Source organism: Schistocerca serialis, chromosome 4, assembly GCF_023864345.2.
Source record: "Schistocerca serialis cubense isolate TAMUIC-IGC-003099 chromosome 4, iqSchSeri2.2, whole genome shotgun sequence".
NCBI classification, from domain to species: domain Eukaryota; kingdom Metazoa; phylum Arthropoda; class Insecta; order Orthoptera; family Acrididae; genus Schistocerca; species Schistocerca serialis.
The window spans coordinates 644012764-644025432 of NC_064641.1; the positions used below are offsets into that span (position 1 = coordinate 644012764).

General features: G+C 42.1%; 1 protein-coding gene across 3 annotated transcripts in view; it reads left to right on the forward strand.

Annotated features, from left to right (window-relative positions):
• LOC126475503 (GATOR complex protein WDR24) overlaps window positions 1–12669 on the forward strand; it is a 122177-nt gene that overhangs the window by 16426 nt on the left and 93082 nt on the right. For all 3 annotated transcript variants that reach the window (XM_050103412.1, XM_050103411.1, XM_050103410.1), the window contains one exon: window positions 12101–12323. In XM_050103412.1, coding sequence (XP_049959369.1) covers window positions 12101–12323 — 223 coding nt within the window. The remainder of the gene's footprint in view (window positions 1–12100; window positions 12324–12669) is intronic.

Here is a 12669-nt window from a genome sequence, read left to right on the forward strand (position 1 = left end):
TTCACAAAGTTTTGTTGAGTGGGCAATTGGAATAGATGCGTAACGATTGCCATTGTGTAGGAGAACACATTTTAAACTTCTAGTGGAACTGTCTTTGAAGAGACGCCAGTCCTCTGGTCTATATTCCGGCAGCCCCAATTCAAGTAAAAGTCCAGGTATATTGCTGCAATACACTATAACCTCTTCTTGGTTGAAGTATGGAAGAAGGTTTTCTTCTCTCGTCCGGTAAGCTGTTATTTTAACACTTGGATGAAGACAGTTCCTTTCCTTAAGCCTGGATGCTAAGAGTTCTGATGCTTGCTTTGAAAGATTGAGTTCTCGTATCAAGTCACTGAGCTCCTTCTGGTCGAACTGCTGGGGTTGTGTCTCACGTCCTTCGTATTCCGAACCACTACTTGTACATTCCTCGCCGTGCACATCATCATCTGATGATGTTAGCGTGGGTAATGTTGTGAAGGTTGGTACAGGAACATCGTTGCTGTGCACCACCGGTCTTCTTGCTGACTCCAAATCGGGATATTCCCACTTTCGTTTTTTTAACCTATTAAAACCTTTCACATTAACAATGCAAAAATAGCAATCATCTGTATGGTTCTTCTGCTCTTGCCATACCGTAGGCACTCCGAAGTTTAAGCTTTTCCTTTTTCGTTTTGTCCACTGCCGTAAGCACTCCACACAGCATTTACAAACTTTATGGGGTGCCCAAGCCTTGTCTTGATCTCCAAGTTCAATTCCGAAATATGCCAGATACGCTTCCTTCACAAAATGAGTGATATTCTTCCTGTTCTTTTGAAGAACGTATTCACCACAAATGTAGCAGAACTCATCTGGATGGTTCACGCAAAGACGGCGTGAAGAACTCATGTTTTCCTAAAACAAAATTGCACAAAGACTACATATTATGCAGAACTTTCTTGTATTTGCATGTCAATCACATCCAACAAACATCATTAATTGTTTTGTGTGAAATGAATACTCACCTCTTATTTGCTACGTCACGATGAAAAGGTTCTATCTCCTTGAAGCTGCACTGCACATGTGTGTGACTTTCGACCATCGCCATTTTTCTTGTTTACACTGAACGCTACCTATCGGCTGTTGCGGGGATTACCTCGGCCAACAAATGAATGTTGAGTACCGCCGAATTCAAATCTGCACAACCCTCAATATCTTCAACACACGCACCACACAACAGGACTGAACACATGCTGACAGTGTGATGTTTGCATGATGTAATCCTCAACCACACAGATGCACTCCCTGAGCACAATTGTTTAATAAAGATAGTACAATATCACTAATGAAAAAACAGGTAGCAAATACATTACACCATATATGGACCCTGCAGTCAATATTATCCACATGAAACTCTCATTTCCACAAATAACCTATATCTCAAAAACCAGAGCCAATTTGGAAAAAGTACAAATATACTCGGAATGAGTATCATAACAATATCCCATTTTCGTTCAAACTTCCCTGGCAATGAAAAAAAAAAATATTTTGTAGAGCTGTGTAATAGATGAGTAATTTACCAAAAGTAATGTTGTCATGGAGTTATTATATTGGATAATTATATCTGAGTATCTGTCCCAGCTAGCCTTCATCGGCACAACACCTAGCTAAATTGGAGGACTGAATTTCTCCATAGAGGGGAGGTATGTTGCAGTACAGACAGAGTACTATGATGCCAAGGAATTTGAGGCATTCCATGTATTCCAATTACTATTCTGAAGACACATAGCTGATGCAACAACCAAACCACAGGTGTCCCACAAATTACTTCAGTGTGTATCAAGACACTCACAAAGACTTGTCAATGCAGCATTGCATCAAGTGGTGGTGCATGCCTTTGCTGCCAGACAGCCAGTCACTGGTGTGTTGTTATGTGCTCTGATCAAGACAGCATGCAAGTTTGAGCTGGAGACGTAACTGGACAGCTGCTGTGCTACTGAAGCCTCCAGAACCCATTGGGTAGCCATCAAAACCAGCCTGCCACACATATACCAATGTTCAAAGTTTGAGGTGCTCTGCTGCCCCGAATCCCCTGCTACTTGTACGCCGAGGTCTGGAATTCCGGGCACCTTGGTGCCCTGGTGCTGCCATGGTGCTTCCCAGCACTGCAGATGACACTAGCCAGCAGCAGCAGCAGCAGCAGCAGCAGCAGCAGCAGCAGCAGAGCTGTTCGGGCCTTGGCTGTGAGACATTGCCTCATCAAGATGCTGCCTCCCAGCAATGTGTGTGGTCTTCAGATGCATCCATTGTCTCTTCTCCAGCCCAAAGATGGTGTGGGTCAATGCCGTTCTCCACTCACTGGACAGGGGTATACACATGTGTCTGATGTAGCTTGCTGAATAATAGAGTTTTCCTGAATGCTGTCAGATTTGCTGCAGCTATCTTCACCTCTGATGGATTCCTGTAGTCTCTGCCAGTCCAGTGAATGCACAACACTCTGATGGGAGAGCAGAACACCATTGTGACAACTGGAAGAGTGCGTCCAACCACCCACCTCTTCACTATGGAGAAGATCTACCATGCCTACTAGTTCAAGGAAACTGTAGAAATCCACAAACATGACAATACCATCAACAAGAAAGGAGAAAGCCTCAGGGTATACAGATCCTGGATTCCCATACTTCAACAAATGATCATTTAAATTAGCAAGGGGAGAAGCCTTCAGATGTTGGTGTGGCAGGTACATATAATCTCTGCCTACAAACTCAACTCCAGTCTGTTACCAGCCATAGAGAGTGATCCTTTGGCCACATCAGCCACTCGTGCCTGTGGAAAGTCAAGAAAATTGTTAAACAAATGTCGTTCAGAAAATCTGAGACAGAAGTCAACAGGTGATATGCTATTTTCAATAATGATCCCTTACATTTCGGGCTTGCACCTGTAGATACGATATTTTCAGAAAATATTTTTAATGGTGCATCATAAACTTTCTATAATACGTAAATAGTACTTCCAAGGTGGCTGTAAACTTTATTCATACAAAATCTTAGATATTGTAAAATATTGCACTTAACTGAAGTACATCTTATAGTAATTTTGTGAACTTAGTTTAGGATTATTTATGTTACTGTTACTTAAATTGTGTGTTAATTTCTTCTTCCCCTAAAAGCAATTTTTGACAGTTCTTTAGAATCAAAAATTTAAATAACTTTCTCAAGACACAGTCCACATGACCTACTAGCCGTTTCTTCCAGATATCTTTTTTTATTGGCCAACATAGCTTGCTATTCTTTGTTACAAAGGGTCAGAACTCCATTTGCAATTTTGTGATGTTCATAGTATCTTTATGAAAGTTGTGTTTTAATATTGTGTTACCAGAATGAAAAATGTGAGTATGACGAATATGCCCTGGACAGAGTTTGGGATGTAACAGAAGGGAACTATTTTCATGACTTACTGGACAGCTTCAAAGACATTTAAATAAAAACATCATGACATATTCGTGCCTGTGGTCACAGTCAGTCACAGTCAGTGTGCTCTCTGCTGCCGTTGGATAAGCAGCTGCAGCAGCAAGTCGTATACTCCTAGCTCACTCATTTGTTACATAGTTTAATTCTTAACTTCTTTGCGTGTTATTGGTACTTGCATTGTTTAATTCATAAATTTCGGGCGTATTATAGTATTTGAGAGTTGTAGCATCGCGTTTTAGTACCTGAATAGTGTAAAATCGCGTAGTTTCCTTCTGCCGCCGAGCAGTGTGTCAGCAGTGCGCAAGTAGCAGCATTACTGCATTTACTAGGCAATCTTGTATTTTAATAACCGTTTAAATTTTGTGTCGATTTGTTTGCGCTCTCTGTAGATTAGTTCAGACGTTCTTTGCACAACAGTTTTTAGCATGGATAGGGATTGCAACTGCTGTGTTCGGATGCAGGCTGAGTTGGTATCCCTTCACTCCCAGCTTCAGGCAGTGTTGGCTTCGGTCACACTGCTTGAGGCTGTTGCCAATGGGCATCACTGTGGGGGTCCGGATGGGGGTTTGTCGGGGACAGCCAGCTCGTCCCACACATCCCCCGATCGGACTACGAGTGTGGTTGCCCGGGATACTGCCCGCATTGAGGCTGATCCCTCACCTGTGGTAGAGTGGGAGGTCGTCTCAAGGTGTGGCAGGGGGCAAAAGACATTCCGGAGGGCTGACCGGAAGGCCTCTCCAGTTTGTCTGACGAACCGGTTTCAGGCTCTGTCTCAGTCTGATACTGATCTTCGGCCTGACATGGCTGCTTGTCCTGTTCCAGAGGTTGCCCCTCAGTCTGCAAGATCCGGGCGGTCACAGAGGGTGGGCTTACTGGTAGTTGGGAGCTCCAACGTCAGGCGCGTAATGGGGCCCCTTAGGGATATGGCAGCAAGAGAGGGGAAGAAAACCAATGTGCACTCCGTGTGCATACCGGGGGGAGTCATTCCAGATGTGGAAAGGGTCCTTCCGGATGCCATGAAGGGTACAGGGTGCACCCATCTGCAGGTGGTCGCTCATGTTGGCACCAATGATGTGTGTCGCTATGGATCCGAGGAAATCCTCTCTGCCTTCCGGCGGCTATCTGATTTGGTGAAGACTGCCAGTCTCGCTAGCGGGATGAAAGCAGAGCTCACCATCTGCAGCATCGTCGACAGGACTGACTGCGGACCTTTGGTACAGAGCCGAGTGGAGGGTCTGAATCAGAGGCTGAGACGGTTCTGCGACTGTGTGGGCTGCAGATTTCTCGACTTGCGCCATAGGGTGGTGGTGTTTCGGGTTCCGCTGGATAGGTCAGGAGTCCACTACACGCAACAAGCGGCTACACGGGTAGCAGGGGTTGTGTGGTGTGGGCTGGGTGGGTTTTTAGGTTAGATGGCCTTGGGCAAGTACAGAAAGGGCAACAGCCTCAACGGGTGCGGGGCAAAGTCAGGACATGCGGGGACCAAGCAGCAATTGGTATTGTAATTGTAAACTGTCAAAGCTGCGTTGGTAAAGTACCGGAACTTCAAGCGCTGATAGAAAGCACCGAAACTGAAATCGTTATAGGTACAGAAAGCTGGCAGAAGCCAGAGATAAATTCTGCCGAAATTTTTACAAAGGTACAGACGGTGTTTAGAAAGGATAGATTGCATGCAACCAGTGGTGGAGTGTTCGTCGCTGTTAGTAGTAGTTTATCCTGTAGTGAAGTAGAAGTGGATAGTTCTGGTGAATTATTATGGGTGGAGGTTACACTCAACAACCGAGCTAGGTTAATAATTGGATCCTTTTACCAACCTCCCAACTCAGCAGCATTAGTGGCAGAACAACTGAGAGAAAATTTGGAATACATTTCACATAAATTTTCTCAGCATGTTATAGTCTTAGGTGGAGATTTCAATTTACCAGATATAGACTGGGACACTCAGATGTTTAGGACAGGTGGTAGGGACAGAGCATCGAGTGACATTATACTGAGTGCACTTTCCGAAAATTACCTCGAGCAATTAAACAGAGAACCGACTCGTGGAGATAACATCTTGGACCTGCTGATAACAAACAGACCCGAACTTTTCGACTCTGTATGTGCAGAACAGGGAATCAGTGATCAGAAGGCCGTTGCAGCATCCCTGAATATGGAAGTTAATAGGAATATAAAAAAAGGAAGGAAGGTTTATCTGTTTAGCAAGAGTAATAGAAGGCAGATTTCAGACTACCTAACAGATCAAAACGAAAATTTCTGTTCCGACACTGACAGTGTTGAGTGTTTATGGAAAAAGTTCAACACAATCGTAAAATGCGTTTTAGACAGGTACGTGCTGAGTAAAACTGTGAGGGACAGGAAAACCCCACTGTGGTACAACAACAATGTTAGGAAACTATTGCGAAAGCAAAGAGAGCTTCACTCCAAGTTTAAACGCAGCCAAAACCTCTCAGACAAACAGAAGCTAAACGATGTCAGAGTTAGCGTAAGGAGGTCTATGCGTGAAGCGTTCAGTGAATTCGAAAGTAAAATTCTATGTACCAACTTGACAGAAAATCCTAGGAAGTTCTGGTCTTACGTTAAGTCAGTAAGTGGCTCGAAACAGCATATCCAGACACTCCGGGATGATGATGGCATTGAAACAGAGGATGACACGTGTAAAGCTGAAATACTAAACACCTTTTTCCAAAGCTGTTTCACAGAGGAAGACCGCACTGCAGTCCCTTCTCTAAATCCTCGCACAAACGAAAAAATGGCTGACATCGAAATAAGTGTCCAAGGAATAGAAAAGCAACTGGAATCACTCAATAGAGGAAAGTCCACTGGACCTGACGGGATACCAATTCGATTCTACACAGAGTACGCGAAAGAACTTGCCCCCCTTCTAACAGCCGTGTACCGCAAGTCTCTAGAGGAACGGAAGGTTCCAAATGATTGGAAAAGAGCACAGGTAGTCCCAGTCTTCAAGAATGGTCGTCGAGCAGATGTGCAGAACTATAGACCTACCGTATTTACTTGAATCTAAGCCGCACTTTTTTCCGGTTTTTGTAATCCAAAAAACCGCCTGCGGCTTAGAATCGAGTGCAAAGCAAGCGGAAGTTCTTAAAAATGTCGGTGGGTGCCGCCACAACTTAGTTCTGCCGTCGGATATATGCAGCGCTACACAGGCATGCTTTGTAGGCACAAAGATAAATACTGGCGCCAAAACCTCTGCGTCAGTAAATAAATTAAAAAAAAAAAAAGGTGGAAGACAAGCCTTTTTTCTCCGCACCGAGTTTCGACCACTGCATTTTCATACATTATCCAATGAAGTAAATACAAATTCTGTATTGTTCCTCTTCGAATGTAGCAGCATTTCAATGTACTACGAAAATCCAACTGGCAAGAATGTTTAGGATGTTTGTCAATATGGCCAACTCTACGTTCTGAATTTTTTCCTATCTGTGAGAAGAGATGGTTGCTAATAGGAACTTTTATAAATTGTGAATCACATGCAGTATTGTCGTCACCATAAGAATAATACGAATATAAACATTTTGCCATGTATTGTTTCGTGTTTGCTGCTATCTCATTTAAATCCTGTCTGCGTAATAAACCACAAAACTAGAGTGAGATAACAGCAAACGCGGAAAAATATACATATCATGTCATGTTTATATTCGTATTATTCTTATGCTAAACAGTGATACAGTCAGAAATGAAGCACTGCAATTGACTAGATTTTTAAATCTAAGATGACTCTAATTTCTGTGCAGAATGTAATGTACTAGAGAGACGCCTGCAAATATTTTCAAACGGAGAAAAATTTTCGCTAAACTCTCGTTCAGAACATCTTCTATCATACGCAGTCTATTATTTGGTTCTTGTTGATCATTATCAAAGAAAGCAGCAGTGTAAGTAACAACAAGTAGCAGTCTCTTGCCATTGTTTCGCTAATGAGACGATTCCTCTCTCTCTCTCTCTCTCTCTGTCTCTCTCTCTCTTTATTTGTAAGCGGCGGTAGCCCACACGAAAGCAAGCCATGCCGCTAGCCGCGACAGGCCGTAAACACACAGTATCAGAGTACGACAAACAATGCATGACACAGTACTGTAATGCATTTTCAGCGTAGAGTGACGTAAACACCTATAACAAAGAAAACTGCGCTTATCAGATCAAATAAAAATAAGCAATCAATTCAAACCAGACGAAGCACGTGAAAAAGGAAGGGTACCCGTATAAATACGGACGGAGCGCCTGCCGCATAGCAATGGCTACCTGGTAAAGCTTAACTGCTAAGCTTACGACTCGAACCAAACTACCGTAGCTGTATCGTCATTCATTCGACCTAAATTGTCTCATATTACAGTGGACCAACTTTGTTTCGATTTGGAGATGCGGCCTAAAACTTTTCTCTCCCCTTGAATTTCGAGTCTCAAATTTCAGGTGCGGCTTAGATTCGGGAAATTTTTTTTCCTTGATTTCGAGTCTCATTTTTCAGGTGCAGCTTAGATTCGAGTGCGGCTTAGACTCGAGTAAATACGGTATATCTCTGACGTCGATCTGTTGTAGAATTTTAGAACATGTTTTTTGCTCGAGTGTCATGTTGTTTTTGGAAACCCAGAATCTACTATGTAGGAATCGACATGGATTTCGGAAACAGCGATCGTGTGAGACCCAACTCGCTTTATTTGTTCATGAGATCCAGAAAATATTAGATACAGGCTCCCAGGTAGATGCTATTTTTCTTGACTTCCGGAAGGCGTTCGATACAGTTCTGCACTGTCGCCTGATAAACAAAGCAAGAGCCTACGGAATATCAGACCAACTGTGTGGCTGGATTGAAGAGTTTTTAGCAAACAGAACACAGCATGTTGTTATCAATGGAGAGACGTCTACAGACGTTAAAGTAACCTCTGGCGTGCCACAAGGGAGTGTTAAGGGGACCATTGCTTTTCACAATATGTATAAATGACCTAGCAGATAGTGTCGGAAGTTCCATGCGGCTTTTTACGGATGATGCTGTAGTATACAGAGAAGTTGCAGCATTAGAAAATTGTAGCGAAATGCAGGAAGATCTGCAGCGGATAGGCACTTGGTGCAGGGAGTGGCAACTGACCCTTAACATAGACAAATGTTATGTATTGCAAATACATAGAAAGAAGGATCCTTTATTGTATGATTATATGATAGCAGAACAAACACTGGTAGCAGTTACTTCTGTAAAATATCTGGGAGTATGCGTGCGGAACGATTTGAAGTGGAATGATTATATAAAATTAATTGTTGGTAAGGCGGGTACCAGGTTGAGATTCATTGGGAGAGTCCTTAGAAAATGTAGTCCATCAACAAAGGAGGTGGCTTACAAAACACTCGTTTGACCTATACTTGAGTATTGCTCATCAGTGTGGGATCCGTACCCGATCGGGTTGACGGAGGAGATAGAGAAGATCCAAAGAAGAGCAGCGCGTTTCGTCACAGGGTTATTTGGTAACCGTGATAGCGCTACGGAGATGTTTAACAAACTCAAGTGGCAGACTCTGCAAGAGAGCGCTCTGCATCGCGGTGTAGCTTGTTCGCCAGGTTTTGAGAGGGTGCGTTTCTGGATGAGGTATAGAATATATTGCTTCCCCCTACTTATACCTCCCGAGGAGATCACGAATGTAAAATTAGAGAGATTCGAGCGCGCACGGAGGCTTTCAGACAGTCGTTCTTCCCGCGAGCCATACGCGACTGGAACAGGAAAGGTAGGTAATGACAGTTGCACGTGAAGTGCCCTCCGCCACACACCGTTGGGTGGCTTGCGGAGTATAAATGTAGATGTAGATGTATTCGAGCTTTTTTATTTGTCGGTTTTAGTACCTGTGTCACAAAATATAATGCATCATGTCAAGTGTGGTGTCACCGCCAGACACCACACTTGCTAGGTGGTAGCCTTTAAATCGGCCGCGGTCCGGTAGTATACGTCGGACCCGCGTGTCGCCATTATCAGTGATTGCAGACCGAGCGTCGCCACACGGCAGGTCTAGAGAGACTGCCTAGCACTCGCCCCAGTCGTACAACCTACTTTGCTAGCGATGGTTCACTGACAAAATACGCTCTCATTTGCCGAGATGATAGTTTAGCATAGCCTTCAGCTACGTCATTTGCTACGACCTAGCAAGGCGCCATATTCAGTTCCTATTGATATTGTGAATCATGTACCATCAAAAGCGACGTTCATCATTAATGGATTAAGGTTAAGTATTCCACCAGCTACGTCCGTTTTTCTAAATTCTAATTTCCTTGTCCTGTTCCAGACCTCACGCCAGCCTGCGTGAGCTAAAACACGTGCCTTTCGGCCTCCTCTAGTAACACGGTGTTGGCTCTCCTGCAACCACAACATCAAGTAAAGTAACTTCATACATGATGTCATGTCGCATAACATCACACATGCCATCATGTCATACAACATGGCATTTGTCATGTCATGCAATATGCATGTCATTAAAGTTTAGGATGCATGCATCTCCACTCTGGGATACTTCCTATTTCAAATGCACGCGGATTCTCTGGTACTTCCTACGTTAGATGTATCCTACTTCTAGAAGCACTAAATTTTTGCTTATGTGTTCTTACACCCCTCACCAGAAAGTATCAGAGGATGGTTTGTAGGGAGAAATGGTCACCTTGGGGGAAAAAATAAATCCCCTAACCAGATATCAAGAAATTGTTTTAGGGCCCCCTTTTAGGCCCCCCCCCCTCGGAACAAATCCATCCCCAGAAATTTTATCCCCCCCAGAAAAACTTTTTTAGCTATCATATGTATGCTATTCTGCCATATGATATTGATAGTGTTTACTGTAGTGGTGAATCTTATGAATTTTGGACACAGGATCAGGGACTTTAGCCTCTCAATTTCAAGATGCAGGCGTGCCAATGCCTTGCAACTAGGGGAGATCACTGTACTGGGTATGTAGGGTTAACTCACAGAAAGTGCAAATATGTCTAGATGTTTTAATTTAAATGGCTTTGAAGCTGCCAAATAAGTTGAGAAGCTAGTTACCTTCTTTTACATCCCTAACTTTGCTATGTGCTACAGTAGGGGCATTTTTCATTTTGGTTCCCAACTTTTACTCTACCGTAACTTTGCCATTGGGCCAGCATAAATTGGCAGCCAGTGTAGGTTTTTGTTGACTAAGATGACAACTAATCTGGTATAGGTATTTATTATTGTCTTTCAAACCATGTAGCTTATAACATGACAATGGATAAAGCTTTCAAAACACAGTAGGACAACCAATAATTACACATATTTGTCTACCGTCTTACAAAATTTGAATTGATTTGCACAAGTTTGAAACATGGAAGTGGTGAGTGGAAGGAAAAATACCCTCACAAAAAATGTGTTTTTTGCACATGATATCCGAACGAAACTAGATTTTTGAAAATGAGTCTTCAGTTTTTCTCATAAGAATTCACTTGTTATTTATTTGATCCACTTTTGTGAATTCAATCCATGCAAGAATGAATTTCATGTGCTACATTTAGATCAACTTTAAACCACCATATCTCCACAATGGCTAAAAATTATTGGACAAACAAAATTTCTTTTGACTTCATCCAATTTAACTACCTTCATGCAAAGTTTTAACCGATTCATTCAAGTTTAAACTACAGAAGTGGCACACTTCAAAAACCTCCCAGGAAAATGTGGTTTTCGCACATTTTTGCATGTAAAATCTGAATGTGCACATAAAAATTGTGCCATTAGCTGAACATTAATTTCAACCCAGCTGAAATCTTTTGCAGAAGGAATTAATTGATATGCACAATTTGCCTGGGCCCCAGCCCCGGTTCATCATTCAAACCTTGCTCAATATGCTGTTACTTAGCTGCAGTAAGACTAATGTTCGAATGGCTATACAAATGGCTGCTGCTCCAGGCTAAACCGAAAAATTTTTACCTCTTGTTGCTAGCTCAAATAGGAACTTAGCACCAAGACCCCCAAAACTGCAATTCTGTGCATGGCCTTTTCAGACATATTTGTTACATGCTTCCACGCTGTAATGATATGTGAGAGTGTAGCAGTTTATTTGAAGGGAAAAAAAATCAGTTACTATGTATAAATGTGACCAGTAAGTATATGCATAAAATTTACACAGTATGTAAAGGTAATATAAAATTAAAGGGAGACAGAATGAGTGGCTAATATTAACCTTCAGAAGGCAAAATTGTGAGTAATGTTCATAGAAACTCTTAAAACAGAAAACACTTAAAGTAAATGTTTCAATCATCAGTACTAAAAATTTGATCTCTTGAAGGTAAATGATGGCCAGCCATTTTGTTTTCATGCAATTTTATTAGTTTTCTCAATTGAATTTTGTATCCGACGCAATAAATGTACTGTATATGTACCTAGAAGTCAGCATATCCAGTGCTTGAACACACATCATAAAGGCTGTTGGTAAAATCAAAATGTTACAATTGTCTCAATACGCCAGTCCACATAATCATACATTCATTAAATAATGCTGCCCAATGATATACCTCGTAATATTATGTGAAATAATTTTTAGTGGTTATTCTTTTATGGTATGTTTAACTTTGTAAGCCATGAGCCTAACATAGACCGATAAGAAATAACCATATGTATAGAAATAACAGCAACATTGATAATGGCAGTGTTAGTACAAAAGTATATGACTTGTTCACAGACCATATATTAGCAACTGCTGCAACAAATGGGGCAGTAGTTGTATGGAATTTGAACCGTCCTTCAAGATCAAAACAAGACCATGTGTTTATTGACCACAAACGTACAGTAAACAAAGTTAGTTTCCATCCGGCTGAGTCAACCTGGCTTATATCTGGGTCACAAGATGGAACAATGAAGTGTTTTGATTTGAGAACACGAGAAACTGCAAGAACATACCACAGGTGTGTAATTGATTCATTCATATTATGAGTATATTGTCTACAAGTTTGCAACAGCACCACTGCTGTTGAAAACTGCCCCCCCAACAGTACCCTGTAAACAGTTTCTAGTATAATATAATGACTGTTATGGAAGGTGTAGATTGCTACTCAGCATACAGAGGAGACATTGAGTTGTAGACAGGCACAGCAAAAACAGACTGATATACTTTTGAGCTTCAGAAAAAGGTCATGTGGTTAAAAGCTTAAATGTATCACAGTCTTTTGTTGTGACCATTTGCAACTCAGTGTATCCACTGCATGTTTACTAGCAATCTATCCTTCCCATAACACTGTTGTTATTCCATCC